Source organism: Lycorma delicatula, chromosome 7 (genome assembly GCF_047948215.1).
Source record: "Lycorma delicatula isolate Av1 chromosome 7, ASM4794821v1, whole genome shotgun sequence".
NCBI lineage: Eukaryota > Metazoa > Arthropoda > Insecta > Hemiptera > Fulgoridae > Lycorma > Lycorma delicatula.
Genome location: NC_134461.1, coordinates 39,575,134 through 39,598,149, shown reverse-complemented (window position 1 = coordinate 39,598,149; position 23,016 = coordinate 39,575,134). Strand labels below are relative to the sequence as shown.

Below are 23,016 nucleotides of genomic sequence, written 5' to 3'. Positions count from 1 at the left end.
TTTTTCATACGCTACAAATTTTTATTTTCATTTCCCTACGTACAAGATTCTAAGGTGAATTAATTCATCAATCAAAAAAAAGTATGGGTTCAGCAAGGAAATAACGGTGAGGTGTCTAATTTACCGTACTAGTCTTCTGCATACATCGAATAAAGAATGGTCTGATATTATTTACATATTGTAGTAGTTAGTAGTATGAGTACAAATAACTTAACGTACTTTAATTAATTATTATTATTTGAAATAAAATAGATCACACAGACACACAGCCAGTCTATTTACGATACAAAATTATTTTATTCTATACCAGCTGGCAACATTGTGTTGAAATGAATGTTGATTACCGTTCTAATAGTTAATTATATCTTGATATGTACTTCATTATCAGTTACAAATGTTTCTTGTGTTATAATTTTCCGTTACAGCACTTCATTTTTATTTTCAGTTTCGTGTTTGATAAATTTCTTAAATGAAGATGGCAAAATTTTTAATGATCGAATCATGGAACCGGAATAAGTTCTGTTTGGTACAGATTTCTGCTGAATTGAGGATCCATTTGGGATAGATTTCATTCATTATTTAAAAATATTACTAATTTTTTTATCTGTTGTTGATAATTCCTCATCGTAATAAAAACTATTCTAAAATAGATTAGCTTGAATTTTTGTGCCTGAAAATAAAATGTGAATTTCGAAACGACTTGAAAATGCCAAACCTAACCGGGATTCAACTCCGGTATCTTCCGAATAAAATGCTGATTCGCTAATACTCTACAATGGTGATCATCAACACATTAAGGAAAATATTGAAATATAGTAAATATTAGACAAGTGTAGTTATATGTAGTTAAATAAGTTTATTTAATAATTTAAATAACAAGCAAAATGTTCAAAAGTATACAACACAAATAACTTTTCAAAATAAGTTTTTTTTCTATAAGCCTAAAGGCTATTACACATTAAAAAAAACAGGCCTTTTTAAATTGAAAGGCGTGTTTTCTTAAGATGTTACAGAGTAGGTTTGAATAACTAGCTTTCAAAAGAAGGACTCTTCAAAGGAACAAACGAATTACAAAGAGCGTTTTTCGTTACAAAGACTGTAAAAAAAAACCTATTCTCAAATAAACCCGTGTTTATACGTAATGAAATCTATTTTAACTCTTTCTTTAAACATTTGTCTATATCTACTTAGAAAACATGAGACGAACTAACTACAAAAAATCTTACTCACCTCTTTAGAAAAAAATATATACCAAACAAATCCTCTAAGAATATAATTCGTAAGTGTACACACTTATGAATTGTCGGAAAATTAAGGATTCGAAGAAAGGTTACTTAAATTCAACTCAAATAAGTTACATAAAAATTTAATTATCGTCACCAATCTTATTTCTCCTCATGCCTCCCAATGACTGTAGTTTAAAGTAACCTCAATTAACAAAAATTGAATATAAAAGAATTCAAACCGTATTATTTTAAAAGGTTTTCTGTTTCAAGGTGAGAGGGCAGTAATAAATAAAAAATTTAAAGACTTCAAATTGTTCAGGCCTTCCCATGCATACTCAGGAAACTTAGAACCCCCCTTTCCAATTACAAAAAATAAAAAATAAAATTATACTGAGTGTATATAATATATAATGAGTCAAATCTATCCAAAATGGATCCTCAGTTTAGAAAAAATCTGTACCAAACAGAACTAATTCCGGTTCCATGATTAGCATTAAAAATTTTGCCTTCTTCATTTAAAACATTTATCAATCGCGAAACTGGAAATAAAAATGAAGGCGGTGCTGTAAGTGTATATTATAACACAAAAAAATATTGTAACTAATAGTGAAAACCATATAAAGATGTAATAAACTATTTTAGAATGGTACTCAACATTCATTTCAACACTGGTATAGAATAAATAATTTTATATCGTAAACAGACTGGCTCAATGTCTGTGTGTGTGATCTATATTATTTCAGATAATAATTAATTAAAGTACGTTAAGTAATTTGTTCACATTCTAACTACTGCAATATGACAATGATATCAGACCAATACGATGTGTGCAGAAGACTAGTACGGTAGTTAGACCCCCACCATTATTTCACTTCCTAAACCGATACTTTTTTTTATTGATGAATTACTTCACCTTAGAAGCTTGTACGTGGGGATATGAAAATAAAAATTTGTAGTGTATGAAAAATTCTATGCCTAACCAGGATTCAAATCCGTGACCTCCGGATGAAAGGCCGAGACGCTACCACTCGGCCACAAGATTGGGAATATTTTTAATTTAAGAAATTTTTAATTCATATTATTAATCTGAATTTTTAACTGTAAATATTATTTTTCGTTCATTCGTATACTTTTCCAGTCCTTTAAATTAAAAAGATTTACTCAGTCTTTCTAGTTTTTATTTTACTGCTCATAAAACATGAAATTTCATATAAATATTAAAAAAAAAGTTCTTTGTAATTTCTAATTTAATCTTTTAGTTTATTTTCTGCTCCCTTCCTCGAGCTAATCTACTATTCATATTTCCCTTACCGTTGTCGTTGTTTTGTAATTTTAGTGCCTAAATGTAACAGTTCGTCGACTTCTTATATATAAAATAATATACCTCTCATGTTAATATCTCACCATTGCTTTTATTATTTCAAATTTCAGTACCTTTCTACTCATTTATTTTCATATTTATCGTTTAATCAATTTTAATTTTATCTAAAATAAAAGTATGACTTATCATCTCTTTGCATTCAGCTAAACCTAACCGTGTAACTATAATTTATTGGGTGTAAGACATGAAGTTAGCTTTACTTAACATTTTTTATCCATTATTGTATGGTTCTCTCCTACTAAAATTGTTTTCTTTGGATTTCTATACGAATTACGACTTCCTGTTTTTTTTTTTTTTTAACAAATGATAAATACATCTTAATGCTTAAAAAACTGAGAATGAGTTCGTCTCTCTCAAGGAAGATCTTAGTTATTATGAATTGCATAATAAGTTTATACTGTTAACCATTTTTCAGGTTTAAAAACTAAAAATTATACGAAACTATTTACGATAAAATACCGTATTATTTTTGAATTTGAACTTGTCTATTTTTAGTGAGCCTTTCACGTCATGTTCTATTCATCTATGAATAAATATTCCTAGTTAATATTTTGAACACAGAATTTCAGACTGTTGGCATAATGGTACTAGTATTTATGTTTCTTTAAATATGTGGTAATTGAAATGTAATGGCATTTCGATTGTCATATTTTGCTTGGTTCATCTATCCAATCTGTCTCAAAAAATTTTTGGATATATCTTTATATTGAATTCTTAACCTATTCTATATGTCTTATAGTTTTAATTTATTTTGCTTTCTCGTAAATGATAGCTGTGCAATAATTATACAGTTTAAAACTTTTAAGATTTAATAATTTAAAATTCATAAATTTATTAAAATACTAGCGCACCCGGCAATGCTTCGCTATTGCTAGATTTGAGTATATATATAGATTAAATGAACACAATTGAAAGTTTGATAAAATATTAAATAACTGAACATTTTGGAACATCACAAAATGTAACCGTTTTTTTCCTTCTTTCCCATTTCCCTCTTCAAATCTTCACCTCTTTTCCTCTTACCCTTTTCGCAAAAATATTTCTTTTCATGTAACTAATTTATATTCTGAATATGAACCAATTTGGACTATTAATACAATTTTTCGAAATATCTTGACACCAGCGCCACCTCGCAGGTCCAGTTTTGCAAAAAATATTTCTTTTCATGTAACTAATATATATTCTGAATATGAGTGAAATCAGACAATAAATAAAATTTTTCAAAATATCTCGACCCCAGTGCTACCTAGCGTCCATTTTTTCAAAAATATTTATTTTCATGTGACTAATACATATTCTGAATATGAACCAAATCGGACCATAAATACAATTTTTTGAAATATCTCGACCACAGCGCTACCCAGCAGGTACAAACTGATTCCGAAACCTTCCCAAGTGTGCGCACAACAACTCAGGTAAGTTTTACTGCAATCGGGTGAATGGTATATTATGGTATAATACGGGACAAACAAACAAAAATTCATTTTTGTATATATATATATATATAAGATTGGATTCCAATCTCGCTTCTCGTTGCTCGTTTGTTTCTGATGCTCGTGTTGCCATTTTCTTTCGTGCTTGAGACGTAGAACGACCGATCGCTCGTTTTTTGGGAGGCATACCTGCACAGAAATGGCGTTGAAATTGGTTGAAAATTAAAATGTCGGAACGCAATGTTCACAACTATCGAAAGTTTTATATTTTAATTTTCAAAATAACAGATTGAAATTTTTAAAAGTGATAACGCTATCATTTTTTAAAATATCAAATCACCTTTTTCTTACAATTCTAAGTCTGTCTCCTATATATGAACTCCAGTTTTTTAAAGTACAATATTATTTTTAAAAATATTTCATTTTATCATCATCTAACCATAGTAAGTAAATTGTAGGAGTTATTCGGAAAAGTTCGGAAAACCCCGAAACACGTGTTTCTTAATTTCTAACGGGATACCTATACACCAAATTGCACTACTATATCTCTATTGGTCCCCGAGATATGAAGGCTCCATACTCCTAACTTACACCATTTTTAGTTTATTTTAGGATTTATTCGGGAACGTTCGGGAAATTTCGGAAAACCCCATATTTTACTAACTCAGAAACCTTCCCTGGCATGCATCCAACCATTCCCCAAAGTTTCATCGCTATCGAAGAACAGTTTAGGAAGGCATAAGAGACATACAGACAGACAAACATTCATTTTTATATATATATAGATTTAAATTAGGGAAAGAAATGAATTGTTGGAAATATTTTTTATTAAAAAAGTTAAATTCATCAAAACAATAAATGAAATAATACATTTTGATGATGGTATATAATTATTTAATTTCATATTTAAATTTTATTAAAGATGTCTGAATATATATTGATTTTTACTTGTTCAATTTGTAATTTAAATATTTCATATATATTATAATTTAAAACGTAATAGAAATTATGTGTTTTACCAGTAAATTATTGTCACAGAAAAGATAACAATTTTTCGTAAATATTGTAACAGATTTTTGTTGTATTTTTACTGATAGATATTTTAAATAGCTTAGAATTAAACGGTTTAATAAGCCTAATGCAAGCCCGAATGAAGTGATTGCGATATGTATAATACAGACAAGACTGGCTTAACAACGTGTGTGTTCTAGTATATAATATACCATACGTTTTGAGGGATGTGTGTGCATTTACGTACGTAAGAGACCCTCTCATTGTACGGGCCCAGTATGCAAATTAAGTAGAATAAGGGAGAAGTTTCATGCAATGTGTCGTTACGTTTCTTAAATGTTTCTGTTAAACTTAAAAACACATTTGTCTGTGTGATATTTTATTTGTCGTATTTATTATTGTTGTTCTCGTTTAATTTGTTATTGTTATTTTTGTCAGTCCTTTGTTTAATTTATACAGTGTTATCTTTATGGATGATGAGGAAGAATCTCATTTTACAGGTAAACATTTGTGTTAGCCATATTTTAATTTACAGTGTATGTTTTTCGATTTTATGCATAGAACTTTTTACGTACGAATTAATGTGTGTCTTATCTTACTCAACATGTTTTTCTTCAAGTTTTATTACGTTTAATACTGATCAGTATTTTTTTAGTAGATACATTTTTAATTTTATTTATTTACAATTTTTTAAGTTTAGTTTTTTACAAAATTTTACGATCTTATTCATGCGTTAGCAAACTTATTTTAATGATATAACTGAAGGAAATATTAAGTGACAAGTGAAAAAATGCCTAGGATGTGTTCGGAATCAGATTTGGAAAATTCTTTAAAAGGTTTTTGAGGTTAAAGGAAATTTATTTAAAATATATTAGTCTGCTTATAAATATTTAATTAAATTCTTTTTGTTACTCATAAATTGTTATGACGTAAACGTAGATTGTATATTTCTATTTAAAGATGATATGAACTGTGTTGAGCTTTCTTAGAATTTTATTTATATATTATTTTACAGTTTTTACGTACGATTTTTCTACAATACATTCGCTTTTTTTAAGGATATATTCTACTTTGGATCAGTTTTAATTGTATTATATTAAAACAAATAAAAGTTATCGAAAATATTTTTAATTAATTAACAATAATAATTTTCTAAAAAAAAATAAAATAATCAGGCTTGATGAGTTAATTATTCTTTCAAAAACAACTTATCGTTGTTAAGAAGAAATACGAATTTGGTTTTCTTTACTGACGAAAGGATTTCTTTTAAAATCCACTTTTTTACTACATATTCGTTTGAAAATACGTTAAAATAATAATATACATTATATATAACATAATTCGTTTATTTATACGCGGTTTATTCAACGTACCAGGTCAGCTAACCTTTTTCTTTCTCATTTCAGTCTGTGATTCATTTTAACGTGTAGAATGGACGACCATATTATACTGCACCCTTACTAGTTAAATCACCCTACTATTTTACGTATAAAGTAATTCATTCATCAAAATCCGGAACTTGGCTATTTCATTATTGTTAATGAAATACCCATCTGTTCATTCAAAAAGGTATGGGATTGAATTCCAAGTTAGACTTAATATTTATCTTACGAGACAAATTTTCTTACCAGATTTCTTAAAGTAGTTTGAAATCAGGAAGGTCATCCAGCTGCAAAAATCCGGCCAATTCCTTCTTTTTAATTATGCAATTATTTTTATTTTTTAAATTACGTCTACATATCTTTTAAGATTTAATTTGATGACAAATTACGGGAAAAAAATAATAATTACGTTTTTGAATTCTTTTATTATAATCATGTTAAGTTTTCTATATTGATTTTTATCACCATAGAAGATAATAAAAATTAGTGAAAAAATATGTGTTAATGTTTGTAAGTTTTAACATTTTTGAATTACCTTAGTTCGAATCACTTGTATTTTTTTTTGAAAATACGATATTAGGATAGTAATTATTTTGTATTCTAAAAAGTAATTACTTTCTTTAACTGCTCGGTATTTGAAATGAACATAATTTAACTTTTCTTTGTCTGATATTTCTTGTCTACTTTATTCAATTTTACCAGAAGCTAAATTAAAATAAATTGTTTTTAAATAATGTTTTCTTTTCTAAAAAAGATTTTTTTTTGTTGTAATTTATGATTACATTTTGGATAATTATACTGTTAAGAGATCTAAATTTACTTGAAAAGGCTCTTTCATTAACCTGAATAATTTATTTAAATGTACATACAATCCAGATAAAACTATTGTAACCAAAGAAATAATTATTAAAAAATAAGTATCACAAAATAAAATAAAATAATTAAACCGAATAATTAAATAAACACCAGAAGTTACCAAAGTAGAAGAATGAACCAAAGAAGAAACAGGAGTAGGAGCTGCTATAGCTGAAGATAACCAAAGACAAAATGGAAACTGAGCACTTTTAGTAAAAGAAGCAAATAAAACTAAATAAACCAAAATAATAAAATCATTATTAAAAAAATTAATATAAAAAATATAATGAAAAGAACCAAAATTTATAAATAAACCCAAGCACAAAATCAAAAATACATCTCCAATACGATTCATTAATAAAGTAATAAGACCAGAATATAAAGAAACTCTATTTTGATAATAAATAACTAAACAATAAGATACAAGTCCCAAACCATCTCAACCCAATATTGGTATGATTATTGAAATTTCAATGTCGAAGATTAAGAAGATTGTTGCAATTAGAAAGAAGTGAGTAGAAAACGATTTTCGTGTTGATGATATTTTTGAAAATCCACATTCGAATGGTGAGTTTTTTCTCGTCTTATTTTATTTTTTTTAAAGATTAATATTGTGAATATTATTATTATAATAATGATTGATCTTAATGAAATTATTGTTATTGTAATTTTGATTATCTTTTTAATTTTATTTAATCTATTAGTTGGAGGCTAATTATACTTGTTGTACTAAAAAGATTATTGTTATTTTCCTCATCAGTAAATTGAAAGATATAGGAATAATCAAATTACATCTACAAAATGTCAGTATCAGATTGCTGCTTCTAAAGCTAGGTGATGTCTGGCTGAAAAATGTATCTTTATGCATCGTACCATTGAGATTATAATGAAGGTTGTTCCCACGATTACGTGAATGCCGTGGAATCCTGTAGTTAGAAAGAATGATGATCCATAAATTGAGTCTGCTATTGTGAAGGATGTTTGTTGATATTCTCATTTTTGTAGAAATATAAAGTATAATCCTAAAATGATGGTTAGTATTAATAATTTATTTGATATTGATAATTTATTTAATAGGATTCTATGATGTGCTCATGTTACTGTGATTCCTGATGAGATTAAGATAATTGTGTTTAATAGGGGAACTTCTAATGGGTTGAATGGTTTAATAGATTTTGGTGGTCAATTTATTCCGATTTCAATTGATGGTGCTAGTCTTGAGTGAAAGAATATTCAGAAAAATGATATAAAGAATATTATTTCTGAGACAATGAATATAATTATTCCTATTTTTATTATTGATTTTACTTTATTTGTATGATTTCCTTGAAATGTTGCGTGTGATGTCTCGTCATCATAATATTATTGATATTGTCGAAGGTCATTTCTCAAAGTATTGGAAATGATATCCAGCCATTTTAATAAACAGCTTTTACCTTGTTAACAATGGTAGTCAGCTCTTTCTCGAAATTTTACTTGGATTCATCGTTTATCATCAGCTGCTTCAGAATAGGTAAATTGTTCATATTGCCTTAACAGTGTCGGACTGTTAGCTTTAAAAAACAAATCGTGACAGTATTTTGGTGGCTACAGTTCTGTTGAAATGATCTTTCTATCAGAACTTTACGCAGCTTATCCGTTTTAGTTTATCCGTTTTATTCAGCAGCAATATGACATACAGGTATTGAAAAAGTGATGCTATCGTATGGGAAAATAAGTAAGTTACAATAGTTGTTGAACGTGGTCTCCGTTATGCAAATCACATAATTGAATACGACGTTGCATACTCTTAAACACGTGTTGTAACGTTTGTTGAGGAATTGCAGCGACATATCGTTCAATTTCGTTCTGCAATTCGGGAACGGTGTGAGATTGAGTTTTGTAAGCAGCGTCCTTAAGGTACCTCCAGAAGAAAAAGTCAGGAGGGGATAAATCAGGAGACCGAGGGGGCCACAACCCTTTTGAAATCACTTGGCCATGAAAACACTGATCCAAAAAAGTCATAGTGCTGTTGGCTGCATGAGCCGTAGCATTTTCCTGCTGAAACCACGAGTAATCTAGCCGGTCTGCAGGTGTAATGTTTATGGAATTGAATACTAGGTCGTGGATACCGGTGTTCTTTGGTGTTTGGGTTTCAATTAACCATACATCTCAGGAATGGTCGAACTGAGACTGTACAAGACTACACTTCATTTACACTCATACATATCATCCTCTGAAGTAATACCTGAACGGTAATTCCCGGAGGATAACGGAAAAAAGAAAGAAGGTATAATGTTTACAAATTGTTGCACCATCTGTATGTAGCGCTCACTGTTCACTCTGTCATGAAAGAATATCATGAAGATTCGCCAACGTGACATTAAACACCCACTTTTGTCCGTGCAAAAGAGACTCGGCAGTTGATCTTTCCGTACACCGAATGCATGAATTCTGTGCATTTACGTATCCATAAAGGTGGAACCATGCCTCGTCAGACCAAAACCAATTATCGAGTTCTTCCCCATCTGGCGTTACAGATGACTTGAACCACTGACAGAAAGCCATCGTCCATTGTCTGCAGGTAACGACTCGTGAACACGAATTCTGTATGGATGCATCTTTAAATACTTGTGCAATGCCGTGTAATTACTACCAACTGGGTAGAAGACTGGGTAGATAGGCGTCGCACAGATGTCTTGGGACTAACAGAATATGCCGTTGCACATCCATCAACTTTTCTGGTGTTAGCACTTTTGGTCGACCACTTTCGGCTCCATCTGTCGCATTCTCTGTCTCTTGGAACTTGTTGTACAGCCACTTGATAAAAGAATTGTTTGTTGCATCCACACTATACTTTTTTTGTGAAGACATTCTGGGGGTTGGTCATAATTCGTACATCTAATGTGTTGGAAGACAATGAGTATTCTTTGCTGCATTGTGTAACCCATTTTTTCTCAATTAAACTTGCAACAAAAGAAGGAAACGTTCTTCTATAAGGTTGCGTCAGTTTTTGAACATTGATTTTCACTATCGTTACTAATGCTGAGATTTCAACATTCAAAGGTATTTAAAAAATAGGCTACTTATTATTTGTTGTCTTGAAATTGTAAACCGTAATCAGATTTTGTGGATATACAGGAGATTCAATAAAAATTATTCGGGTTTCAAGTATTCCAGGGATGGGAGTTTTGATTATTCATATACCTTTACGACATAGTTTTTAAGATGGAAACACAATTCGTCCGTGAAAATTACTAGATTTAAAAATACCAGTATTACTTTAAATGAAGTTCTTAAATTATTTATGATCGGTCTACCTCTTTAGTATAAATTCAACTACTACTCAAAAGTTCTTCAACAACTCAAGAGTTAGTGTATGGAAAACTTGCATTTGGTATGGTAGAATTTTATTATTCTAACTTTACTACAGCACGGTCTGGTTGTACATAATCTTTTTTTGACTTAATTTCCTTAAAGATTTTGTTATCGATTGTCATGCATATCTGTTAAAAAATTTAATATTTTTTTTTATATTTTTTATTAGAAAATTTCTTAACCAAGATCGATCGTGCTTCAGGAGATTGTTAATAAGGTTAACAAATATCCTTATCACTGATGCTACTTTTCCAAAAGATTCTCTTGAAAATGAATATAAGAATTTCTTTGAAAAATAATTATCCACAAATAATATACAGTTCTGTTGAGCAGTTACATTACCTTTTTGTAATAATAAATCTTTGTTATTCAAGCTCATAGTTTTGGGTAAGATCCGGTTAGCCCATCGTAATTTCAGAAGCCAACCTCTTCACACAATAGTGTCATCTCACACCAATAGAACGAACATAAATAAAAACTGGAATCAAGTATTTACGGGTGAAATAGCGGTCTATTTTTAAGTTAAATTCTTTGTACAGTAAGTGTGGAAAAGATATATTGTATAATTTGTTTTTATTACCGTATTTGTTGATGTATAATTTTTAACGTTCAACGTACTTACCTGCAACTTTCATCATGGATTTAATAGTCTGTTACTTGCAAAGCTAAAAAAAAAGTTATCGTAAATTTTATTTATAATGTTGGTAATGGTTGTATATACTTTATCGAGTTATGTAAATAAAAAAAAAGTTTAAAAAAATGGGTAAAAAGAAGTGAAAAGCTAAAAGGGAATTTGTGACTTCATTCGGGAAAATATCACCTCCCTTCAGCTCTTAGCTCATATCGGGTGTTCTATGTGTCTACTGCGATATGTATGCCTGTTGTACAGCATTTAAATTTATTCTCTCTACAAATCACTTGTTAAAGAAGAAATTAAATTCACCCCGGGGGACCTTTTTTTCTAAAAAAAAAGCCTAAATAAATAAAATGTACAGTATGCACTATCTTCACTTCATGAATTTAATGAAGTAATATATATACTTACTTGTTGTGTATTTTATAATTTACTAGGAGTTAGTGGATAAATTTATAATTTATTTGAAGTGATGTTGTAAGTTTAAAATAATGCTAATTCTTTGTTACTTCAATACGTTACATCCCAATTTTTTATGAGTAGCGCAAACGATGACGGTAGAATAAATATTTTACGTCAACCCTTCTTGTGACAGCACGAATTTAATTAAAGAGATATGTAAAATAAAAAACTTGTTAAGTTAGAAATTATGTTGTCGAATTTTCTTTGTGTTAATTTAAAGTTTTTAGAAGGAAATCTAAATAAATTAAAATTTTAATTTAACTAAAGAACAAAAGTTTGCTTGTAAAAAAAAATATTACAACTAATTAACATAAAATTATTTGTGTATTAAATAAACCGATCTATAAATTTATGCGACTATAGTTTTTTTTCATGATGGGGCCAGGAATTTTATATTTGTAATCTGCTTTCGAAGTGTAAAAGAAAATAAAAGATGAAAAATATAGGCGTTAATTTTACATTACAATAAACATTTTATCAGGTTGATATAATAATGAATTATATCGATGAAATTTATTATTATTTATATATATACATTGTAACAGGATCAGTATAACGGACCATTGTAACAGATTTCTTCCAATTAAAATGAAAGAAAGAGAAAATAATAATGGGAAAAGAAGAATCCAGAAGGAAATAAAAGTGATTCTTTTCTCAGAGTAACAGGTCAGTTTAAAAATTTGTTCTTTGTAATACAGACAATCGTGTTCGTTAAAGGTCAAAATCGGACCATGGGGGGGGCTTTTTCGAAAAAAAAACAAGCTGTTGTTCGACAAGAAGGGTTACCGGATCGATATAGAAAAACGTAAGGGTGAAATTTATTACTCTTCAACAATAAAGGGATTAGGCGGGTACTGGTTCTGCAGGCGATATGAATACTGCCAGTGACCAGCGGAGGGAGTGAGTAGTTCTGCAGGTCGCGTTCGACGTAGTCGTGATAACAAGCGATAACAGAATAGTTTTGCAAGTCTGAGTTCGACGTGGTTGCGGTGATGGCGATATCAATAAGCGTGTGGTAATGAGTGAAGGGTACATTACGAGCAATCCATTATGGGTAAATGCAAAACGTTGTTCGGTGAGGTATAAGTAAACAGTTGTGAAAGTGACAATATCCTACTCATTCATGAACTGCAGAAGGAAGTTCAAACAGTAAAAGTAATAATATTTGGAGAAAGTAAATTGTATGATTTTTGGACTTTTCACCAAGATAACACTCTTTACTTTTTCAGATAACACTTTTTCACTCTTAACACCAAGATAACACTTGGTGTTAATGGAATCAGTCGTTTTAACGTTTTTAGTAGATTGGACTGTATTCTGGTTTTTATAATCTAACGAATAGTATTAAACAAATCTTGTTCTTTTTATTTCAAGTACTATTTTTTTATGTTATATATACGTATCGTCATTATTATTATTATTTATTTTGTTTTTCCTAATTCCTCGTAAGGTATTTGTTTATATGATCTCGGTATCTTTTTTAAAATTGAAATGTTTTAAATAAAAATAAAAAAATCTTTTACCGATTATTAGCACACTCTGAATATAAGAAAAAATTATTAGTTAATATCTTTAAGTTTAATTAAGGTAATGGTTATTTATAAAAAACTGGATTAAAATATCATGATTATTAAACGCCTTTGTACAAGTTCTTGGTATTTCATAAAAAAAAAGTTCAAATTGGTTTTGAAGATATCTCTTATTTTTTGATGTAGAACTTTATTTTTCAAAGATTAAAAGAGCGGTAATTTATTGATATTATTTCGGATTTCGTAATTATCAGACGTGCTTTTTATTAAGTAGATTTCTCAGGAAAGCTATATATTGTAATGGGTACCATGATTCGGCTTCCGGAAAATTTCGACATATCTTCGAGTTTCACATCCCTCACACCCCAAAACCACTGTCAGCTCAAAGGTTTATAAAATATGTTACGATAACTGCCATAATTTTAGGCTAATCACTTCCAAATTGTTCCTTAGAAATAACTCGTTCCAAAATCTCGATCGCGTTTGTTAAAGGGCAAAATGGGACCATGTGGGGCTTATTCGAAAAAAAAACAAAATATTGCTATAACTTTCTTATTAAGTAAATTATCGAATTCGTTTAAAGTTTCTACTATTTTTTTAGATAAGGGCCTAAAACTTACGTAACTAAATTTTTTTGATATTGGCCCAGAGGTGGAAAAAATGGGGTATTGAAGACAAAAAAAATCATACCTCCCTTAGTAGGCACAGTATAGAATCGGTTAAAAGTGGTCGTTAGTTCTCTAAAAATTACCTAAAACTTTTGTCTGAAACAATTTTTCATATGATCAACCCTTAGGGCAAGGGATGACCAAAACAAATAATCGCTATAATTTTCTTATTAAGTAAAATATAGAATTCGTTTAAAGTTCTTACTATTCTTTGGTTAAGGGCTTTAAGGGTTTGGTTAAGGGTTGACTTGTATACTAAACATGTGAAAATTTTTTTCATATGTAACCATTGTCGTATGAGTAAATTAAGATTTTTTCTCTAACATTAAGATGGAAATATTTTTTATCCCTACTTAGCACCGGTGAAATCTACCTCCGCCTTTCGGCGTGCCGAAAGGGATTTTTATTATGTTGATGTGTGAGATTACGAACAAAATACGGCTGTATAGTTTCACACGATAACGCATTTTTTTTTTTTTTTTTTTTTTTTTTTTACTACGCGTTCAGTGTTGCAAAGCGGATCATGAAATGTTATTACCTTTAGATAGATTGAATAAAAAGAATTGAAATTTAATTAGGAAATGGTTAGTAGGTATAAAATTGAAATATATCTTTAGAAAAGATTGGTACCTGTTTTTATAACTTTTGGAAAAACGAGTACGACGTCCATAAAATTATGAATTAAAAATTTGATACGGATTTTCACAGTACTTCAGTTGGGTAATACTTTGCATACATGAATTTGGTATCTCTTAAAGTTTTTGATGGCTCTAAAAATTTAGGAGTTAATGTTGCTCGGGAAGAAAACATGAAATTTAAATACCCCACACAGTTTGTGTTCGACAAATTGTAGTAAACATTTTGTCGATCCGGATTCCGTTTTGTGTACAAAGTTTGTGCATCAGTAAAACAGTAACGAATGCGATAGAAATATGGGCTGAGATCATTTAAATTTATTTTTATTTGAATTTTTATGACGTAATCGATATTAAAATGATTTATTCAATCAAATTTAGGGTACTTACGTATTAACGCCACCGCAGCTACAGCTTTACTTGAAAACAAAGTAGTCAGTCGGATTTCGGTGGAAAATGAACAGTCTCTTTATTAATTTTAATAAATGGTTATTTATATTATAAATAACCATTACTATATTATTAATAACCATTATTATATTTAACCAAACTTAACCTACGCTCGCTTCGCTCGCTAACCTTAATTTACACCGTAATTTTTTGAGTATTTATTTAATAAATTCAGTAATTATTGCAATTATTTAAATAATCAAAACACTCCTGTTAATTAGTCAAGGTTAGCGAGCGAAGCGAGCGTAGGTTAAGTTTGTTTAAATTATATTTTTAAAATAAATAAGTATAAATAACCATTAATTAAAATTAATAATGAGACTGTTTTGAATCTATGTTAAACTTTATATCGGCCCATTTTCCACCGAAATCCGATTGACTACTTTGTTTTTAAATAAAGCTGTAGCTGCGGTGGCGTTAATACGTAAGTACCAAATTTAGTTATACAAATATGTGTTTGGGCCGCTAGAATACATGTAATTTGATTTATATAAACATACTTTATTTAGGTTGTAGGTTAGGATATTACATTAAGTTATTATAGTGTGTTGAACGTGTTTTTAAAAAAAAAATATGTTAAGGTTTTTCAACTTATTTTCTAGACGTTATAAAAGCTGATAGACGAATATGATTGTTTATCAACCTTTCAGAAACAAGAATTGCGGCGGATTTTGTATAAGAAAAAATTTATAAAACAATAAAATAATTATATTGGTATTATTTTTACATCTTTGTTGGTTTAAAGTCTGTGTCTGGAAACAATTTAAAATTAAACTGTAAGTTAAATAGATTATTAAGATGAGTTATGATTAGAAGAAAATAACAGGAAATTATAACTCGTTCTACTTAAACAAAAAAAAAAAAAGAAGATTTTGTGGTTCTAAGAAAATGCAAAGTAATGCAAATAATATAAGAACTTCTTAGTTAGTTTTAGTTTTAAGTTGTTTTAGTTCTGCTGATTTTCACAATTGGTTTAAAGTTGAGAAGTATCAGTTAATTAATGTTTGCTTTATTCTAACTTTACCGTGAAGATTTTTGGTAAATTTAAATAATAACAATGTATATAAAAATTAAACTTGAGTAATTAAATTGTTGAAATTACTAGAAAAAAATGTTACGTTAAGTTTTAGTTGTATGAATAAATACATGTAATTTAAAATTTATTCATTATGCATTTATCCATAAAATTTATTTTATAAAATTTTATTTTCTGTTGCCAGTACGTAATGGATATTCTTGCGTCCCTGTTGCTTTATCCGAAGGTCTGGATATCAAGTTGAATACTGCTGTTCGCCAGATTCGTTATCATGCTAAGGGAGTGGAAATTGTAACATCGAACGCGAGAAATTTCAGTAATCCTATCACGTACAAAGGTAGTCACATTTTTTATAATTTATTACTTGTTAATTAATACTCATATTTTATTAAATTCTGTGAGAAAAATTTAATTCTAATTTACTGTTATGTTTTAAAATTGATAAATAAACAAATAATATTACATATTTTATTAATAACAAATTTTGCCATTTTTTATTAGTTTTTCATAGGCATGAATTATATATTATTTTTTATTCATATTTACTTTTCTGAAGAATAAATGAGCCTTTCCCTGTTTTACTCTGTTTAAGAACTGTTAGAATTTTTATTAAAAAATCAATTCTATCACAAATTTACGTAGGGATTTGTTTACGCTATTTGAATTGCTCGGGTTTTTGTCCTGACTAGCTACCTTTAAGTGATAATTCACTGTATATCCGCTAGATGTCGCGTTGTGATTTGAAATATACACAAGATGGATTCTGCATGTGATATGTATTTGTTTATAAACATATTTGTTTATGTCTTCTTTCATTATGTGTTGCGTATACTGTTCTGTATTGTAATTTGATAATGGTTTGTCTATATATATTTTTTGTAAATATGCAATTATGTTATTAAATTGATTATACTTAATGAGTTGTTCTCCAGCAGTGAGGTTATTTAGTATAAATAAGTGATACAGTGCTTTTTGTATCATTTAAATTGCTTAGTTTAAAAAATTTCTTTGTTCAGTTTGTTCCTCTTTTCACAAAATTATTTAAGTATAAGCCTATATTTAATTCTTTCCGTAACTGTTACAAGTTTGCAAGAAATTGCTTTATTTCACAGGCATTAAGCCCATATTGTTCAGTTTGTTTGTATGTACAGATTTCAACACTACATCGTGGATACCGGTGGTTGAATTTCAATTAACCACACATCTCAGGAATGGTCGACCTGAAACTGAACAAGGCATTCATTTATTTTCATACATATCATTCTGCTAGTGATGAAGAAAGTAAAAGGAACTATCGGCAATAAAGAAATGCTATAAACAGGAAGTGCAAACTGGTGAAAGAAGAGTGGATTAAAAAAAAGTGTTCAGAAGTGGAAAGAGAAATGAACATTGGTAAAATAGACGGAGCATACAGGAAAGTTAAGGAAAATTTTGGGGTACATAAATTAAAATGTAATAATGTGTTAAACAAAGATGGTACACCAATATATAATACGAAAGGTAAAGTCGATAGATGGGTGGAATATATTGAAGAGTTATACGGAGGAAATGAATTAGAAAATGGTGTTATAGAGGAAGAAGAGGAAGTTGAGGAGGATGAAATGGGAGAAACAATACTGAGATCTGAATTTAAGAGAGCATTAAAAGATTTAAATGGCAGAAAGGCTCCTGGAATAGACAGAATACCTGTAGAATTACTGCGCAGTGCAGGTGAGGAAGCGATTGATAGATTATACAAACTGGTGTGTAATATTTATGAAAATGGGGAATTTCCATCAGACTTCAAAAAAAGTGTTATAGTTATGATACCAAAGAAAGCAGGGGCAGATAAATGTGAAGAATACAGAACAATTAGTTTAACTAGTCATGCATCAAAAATCTTAACTAGAATTTTATACAGAAGAATTGAGAGGAGAGTGGAAGAAGTGTTAGGAGAAGACCAATTTGGTTTCAGGAAAAGTATAGGGACAAGGGAAGCAATTTTAGGCCTCAGATTAATAGTAGAAGGAAGATTAAAGAAAAACAAACCAACATACTTGGCGTTTATAGACCTAGTAAAGGCTTTCGATAACGTAGACTGGAATAAAATGTTCAGCATTTTAAAAAAATTAGGGTTCAAATACAGAGATAGAAGAACAATTGCTAACATGTACAGGAACCAAACAGCAACAATAACAATTGAAGAACATAAGAAAGAAGCCCTAATAAGAAAGGGAGTCCGACAAGGATGTTCCCTATCTCCGTTACTTTTTAATCTTTACATGGAACTAGCAGTTAATGATGTTAAAGAACAATTTAGATTCGGAGTAACAGTACAAGGTGAAAAGATAAAGATGCTACGATTTGCTGATGATATAGTAATTCTACCCGAGAGTAAAAAGGATTTAGAAGAAACAATGAACGGCATAGATGAAGTCCTACGCAAAAACTATCGCATGAAAATAAACAAGAACAAAACAAAAGTAATGAAATGTAGTAGAAATAACAAAGATGGACCGCTGAATGTGAAAATAGGAGGAGAAAAGATTATGGAGGTAGAAGAATTTTGTTATTTGGGAAGTAAAATTACTAAAGATGGATGAAGCAGGAGCAATATAAAATGCTGAATAGCACAAGCTAAACGAGCCTTCAGTAAGAAATATAATTTGTTTACATCAAAAATGAATTTAAATGTCAGGAAAAGATTTTTGAAAGTGTATGTTTGGAGTGTCGCTTTATATGGAAGTGAAACTTGGACAATCGGAGTATCTGAGAAGAAAAGATTAGAAGCTTTTGAAATGTGGTGCTATAGGAGAATGTTAAAAATCAGATGGGTGGATAAAATGAAAAATGAAGTGGTATTGCGGCAAATAGATGAAGAAAGTAGCTTTTGGAAAAATATAGTTAAAAGAAGAGACAGACTTATGGGCCACATACTAAGGCATCCTGGAATAGTCGCTTTAATATTGGAAGGACAGGTAGAAGGGAAAAATTGTGTAGGCAGGCCATGTTTGTTGTATGTAAAACAAATTGTTGGGGATGTAGGATGTAGAGGGTATACTGAAATGAAACGACACTAGCACTAGATAGGGAATCTTGGAGAGCTGCATCAAACCAGTCAAATGACTGAAGACAAAAAAAAAAAACATATCATTCTCTGTACCTTACGCTAGTTCTGGAGACTAAATAGAAAAGAGAGAGTGGGAGGGTTTAAATTATTGTTTTCATTTAATCTTGCATTGTAATTCATTTGATTTAAGAAATAACAGTTCTAATTAATCTTATGACTTCAAACTAATAGGTAGATTAATTGTTGCTTTATGTCAGATTATGTTTCTGGGCTTCTGTAGTTTTATTTATCATTTGGTGTGTTTTGATATTAACATTCTTATAATGTTATGTTTAATTTTTAGTGAGTATTACTGAAAACTTATTGCATCTAATGATCTTAAATTGTTCATAAATTTATTAAGTTGATTAGATACTAATTTGTGTTTTTTTATTACTCATAATTTGTGTTTTTCTTTGTTTTTTGATGTCAGGTTACGATTAAGGTACAATACTGGATTTTTGTTCTATATTAATACTGCAGCAGCTTTACAATATTTCCCATTTTAACAGAATTGCAGTTTTGAATATTTGCCTTGAAATCGGCAATATTTTTTACTAGAAGAAAACGCATTGAAAATTTTATTATTACAAATTATTATTTAATATAAGTATCGATGTAGAATGTGAATTCTTTATATTATTTTATAATTTTAGGTATTATAGTTTGTTCACTTCCAATTCTGGATTGACTTTGAAATGTGTCTGATTTATTTTTACATATCTGAGTTAATTGTGGAACTATTCAGTTTATTGTTTATGCATTTTTTTTTTGATTTTACCTAATTTGAAGGAGTTACTTCAGTTAATTAAGCTGTTCCCATGTGTTCTTAATATTTTTCTTTCCCCCCAATTAAATCCTTGATTCATTCTGTTTGATCTTTCTGATATCTGTTTCCTGTGAACAATATTTATAATTTACTTTCTGCTTAATTATGTAATAGTGTTATTCTGTACTAAAAACCAGTTATGAATTGATTTATGCATAAAATTTTATTCATAAAAAGTTAAAAATTTAATAAAAATTATTCGTAAGATAATTCTACTCACCATGTGAGTCAACTTGTCCTAAGTAAGATTTTTAAATATTAATGATACTTTTTGTTTTTGTGATAAAATTAAGATATGCTGCTAGTTAGTGAAATTGGATGCTGCCCACCATTTCTAGGAAACTGGTCATAAAATTAATTTGTTTGATAACAAAATTGAAAAAATCCATAATAAACAGGAATTAAGAAAAAAATATTAGAATATAAGTAATCAGAATATTTATCTAATTAAAGTGTGTTAAAAATTTAATGTAGCTGATACGAATAAGAATTGTAATTACATTTCTATAATGATTGAATTTTTTCATGGTATTGTCTTTCTTAAGAAATTTTTATCTTGACCTACACTGTATTTAATAAGGGTTGTGGTGGTAGCCAGAGTGAGAGTTTTAAGTGCAATGAAACCTTTCACTTTTAACTTGAATTGTGCAAAATGATTTAGCATTGGGAAACTAAAACGATAATTGCTTTAATAATAATAATTATTGGTTTCCTTTTACATTATCTCGTTTTGTTCTTATGGCTGAAATGCCCCCGAATTATCTTACTATCAAGTGATACTAACCAAGGTGTAATGATGTTTATTACACTACAACATGAGGATGATTCTCAACCTTTTTAGCTCCATGACCCCAAGAAAGTAAAAAAAAAAAAACAATATATATAGAATAATTAACCAATTAAAACTATTAAGCTACATTGATAGCAGCAGTATGAACATGCATGTATGAAGTGTACATATATCAGCATTCAAAGATTGAATCGACTCATCGGATGGAACAAACTAAACATGAGAAGGCTCACTCTCCGTCTGACGCCGTTGACATGAGAGACGCACCAGCACAGTTTAAATCACCAGCTAAACCTGCGATTACTGAGCCACCAACTGAAGTAAGAATAAAAATCTTGACTTATCTAGCAAAGAGAAACGGATCACTCCGTCGTCTAGTCACAAGTCCGTCGTCTAGTCAATTGTGACAAGAAAATCTGAATCTACGGAAATGGAGGTGCAAGTTATTATTGAGAAACCACCAGACATAGAGAATATAAAACCTGTACCAATAGAGCCTCCAAAAGTGCAAAGATCAGCTTCGGTGAGAGCATCTATTTCAGCTGGACCCAGTACTGCAATAGAGATAGAGTCCAGCTCATCCGTCGCGGAGACTGCATCGGTTATTAGTTTAGATTCCCAAGCAAAGATGCTAACAGCACCGACGAAACTTTCATCAACTGACGTCAGCCGCAGAACGTCACTGGCATCCGAAAGAGAGGAAGACAATGCCATGTCTGAGGCCTCAGATACGCTGTCATCAGAGGTTGAGGCCGTCAGAAGAATGGAGAAACGCAAGAAAGGATGGCCAAAAGGAAAGCCTAGAAAGTAATATTCTGGATTCGAAGTTAGAAGAACGTAAATTTTTGACCATTTTTGATTCATAAGAATGTGAATAATTGAACCTTTTTTTATTTTTATTTTTTGAAGTGGGATGGGGCTAATGACCAAAGTAGTCGATGCCCCTAAAAACCTCAAAAAAAAAAAAATAATTTCATTTATATAATTTATATATAATTTTATTTGGGGTACATAAATTAAAATCTAATAATGTGTTAAACAAAGATGGTACACCAATATATAATACGAAAGGTAAAGTCGATAGATGGGTGGAATATATTGAAGAGTTATACGGAGGAAATGAATTAGAAAATGGTGTTATAGAGGAAGAAGAGGAAGTTGAGGAGGATGAAATGGGAGAAACAATACTGAGATCTGAATTTAAGAGAGCATTAAAAAATTTAAATGGCAGAAAGGCTCCTGGAATAGACGGAATACCTGTAGAATTACTACGCAGTGCAGGTGAGGAAGCGATTGATAGATTATACAAACTGGTGTGTAATATTTATGAAAAAGGGGAATTTCCGCCAGACTTCAAAAAAAGTGTTATAGTAATGATACCAAAGAAAGCAGGGGCAGATAAATGTGAAGAATACAGAACAATTAGTTTAACTAGTCATGCATCAAAAATCTTAACTAGAATTCTATACAGAAGAATTGAGAGGAGAGTGGAAGAAGTGTTAGGAGAAGACCAATTTGGTTTCAGGAAAAGTATAGGGACAAGGGAAGCAATTTTAGGCCTCAGATTAGTAGTAGAAGGTAGATTAAAGAAAAACAAACCAACATACTTGGCGTTTATAAACCTAGAAAAGGCATTCGATAACGTAGACTGGAATAAAATGTTCAGCATTTTAAAAAAATTAGGGTTAAAATACAGATATAGAAGAACAATTGCTAACATGTACAGCAACCAAACAGCAACAGTAACAATTGAAGAACATAAGAAAGGGAGTCCGACAAGGATGTTCCCTATCTCCGTTACTTTTTAATGTTTACATGGAACTAGCAGTTAATGATGTTAAAGAACAATTTAGATTCGGAGTAACAGTACAAGGTGAAAAGATAAAGTTGCTACGATTTGCTGATGATATAGTAATTCTAGCTGAGAGTAAAAAGGATTTAGAGGAACAATGAACGGCATAGATGAAGTCCTACACAAGAACTATCGCATGAAAATAAACAAGAACAAAACAAAAGTAATGAAATGTAGTAGAAATAACAAAGATGGACCACTGAATGTGAAAATAGGAGGAGAAAAGATTATGGAGGTAGAAGAATTTTGTTATTTGGGAAGTAGAATTACTAAAGATGGACGAAGCAGGAGTGATATAAAATGCCGAATAGCACATGCTAAACGAGCCTTCAGTTAGATATATAATTTGTTTACATCAAAAATGAATTTAAATGTCAGGAAAAGATTTTTGAAAGTGT

At 29.9% G+C, this 23,016-nt stretch overlaps 1 protein-coding gene across 1 annotated transcript in view; it reads left to right on the top strand.

Annotated features, from left to right (window-relative positions):
• LOC142327455 (lysine-specific histone demethylase 1A-like) overlaps positions 1 to 23,016 on the top strand; it is a gene marked incomplete at its 5' end in the record, with an annotated part of 421,213 nt that overhangs the window by 377,617 nt on the left and 20,580 nt on the right. Inside the window, one exon of the mRNA XM_075370548.1 lies at positions 16,244 to 16,396. Within this exon, the coding sequence (XP_075226663.1) occupies positions 16,244 to 16,396 (153 nt within the window). The remainder of the gene's footprint in view (positions 1 to 16,243; positions 16,397 to 23,016) is intronic.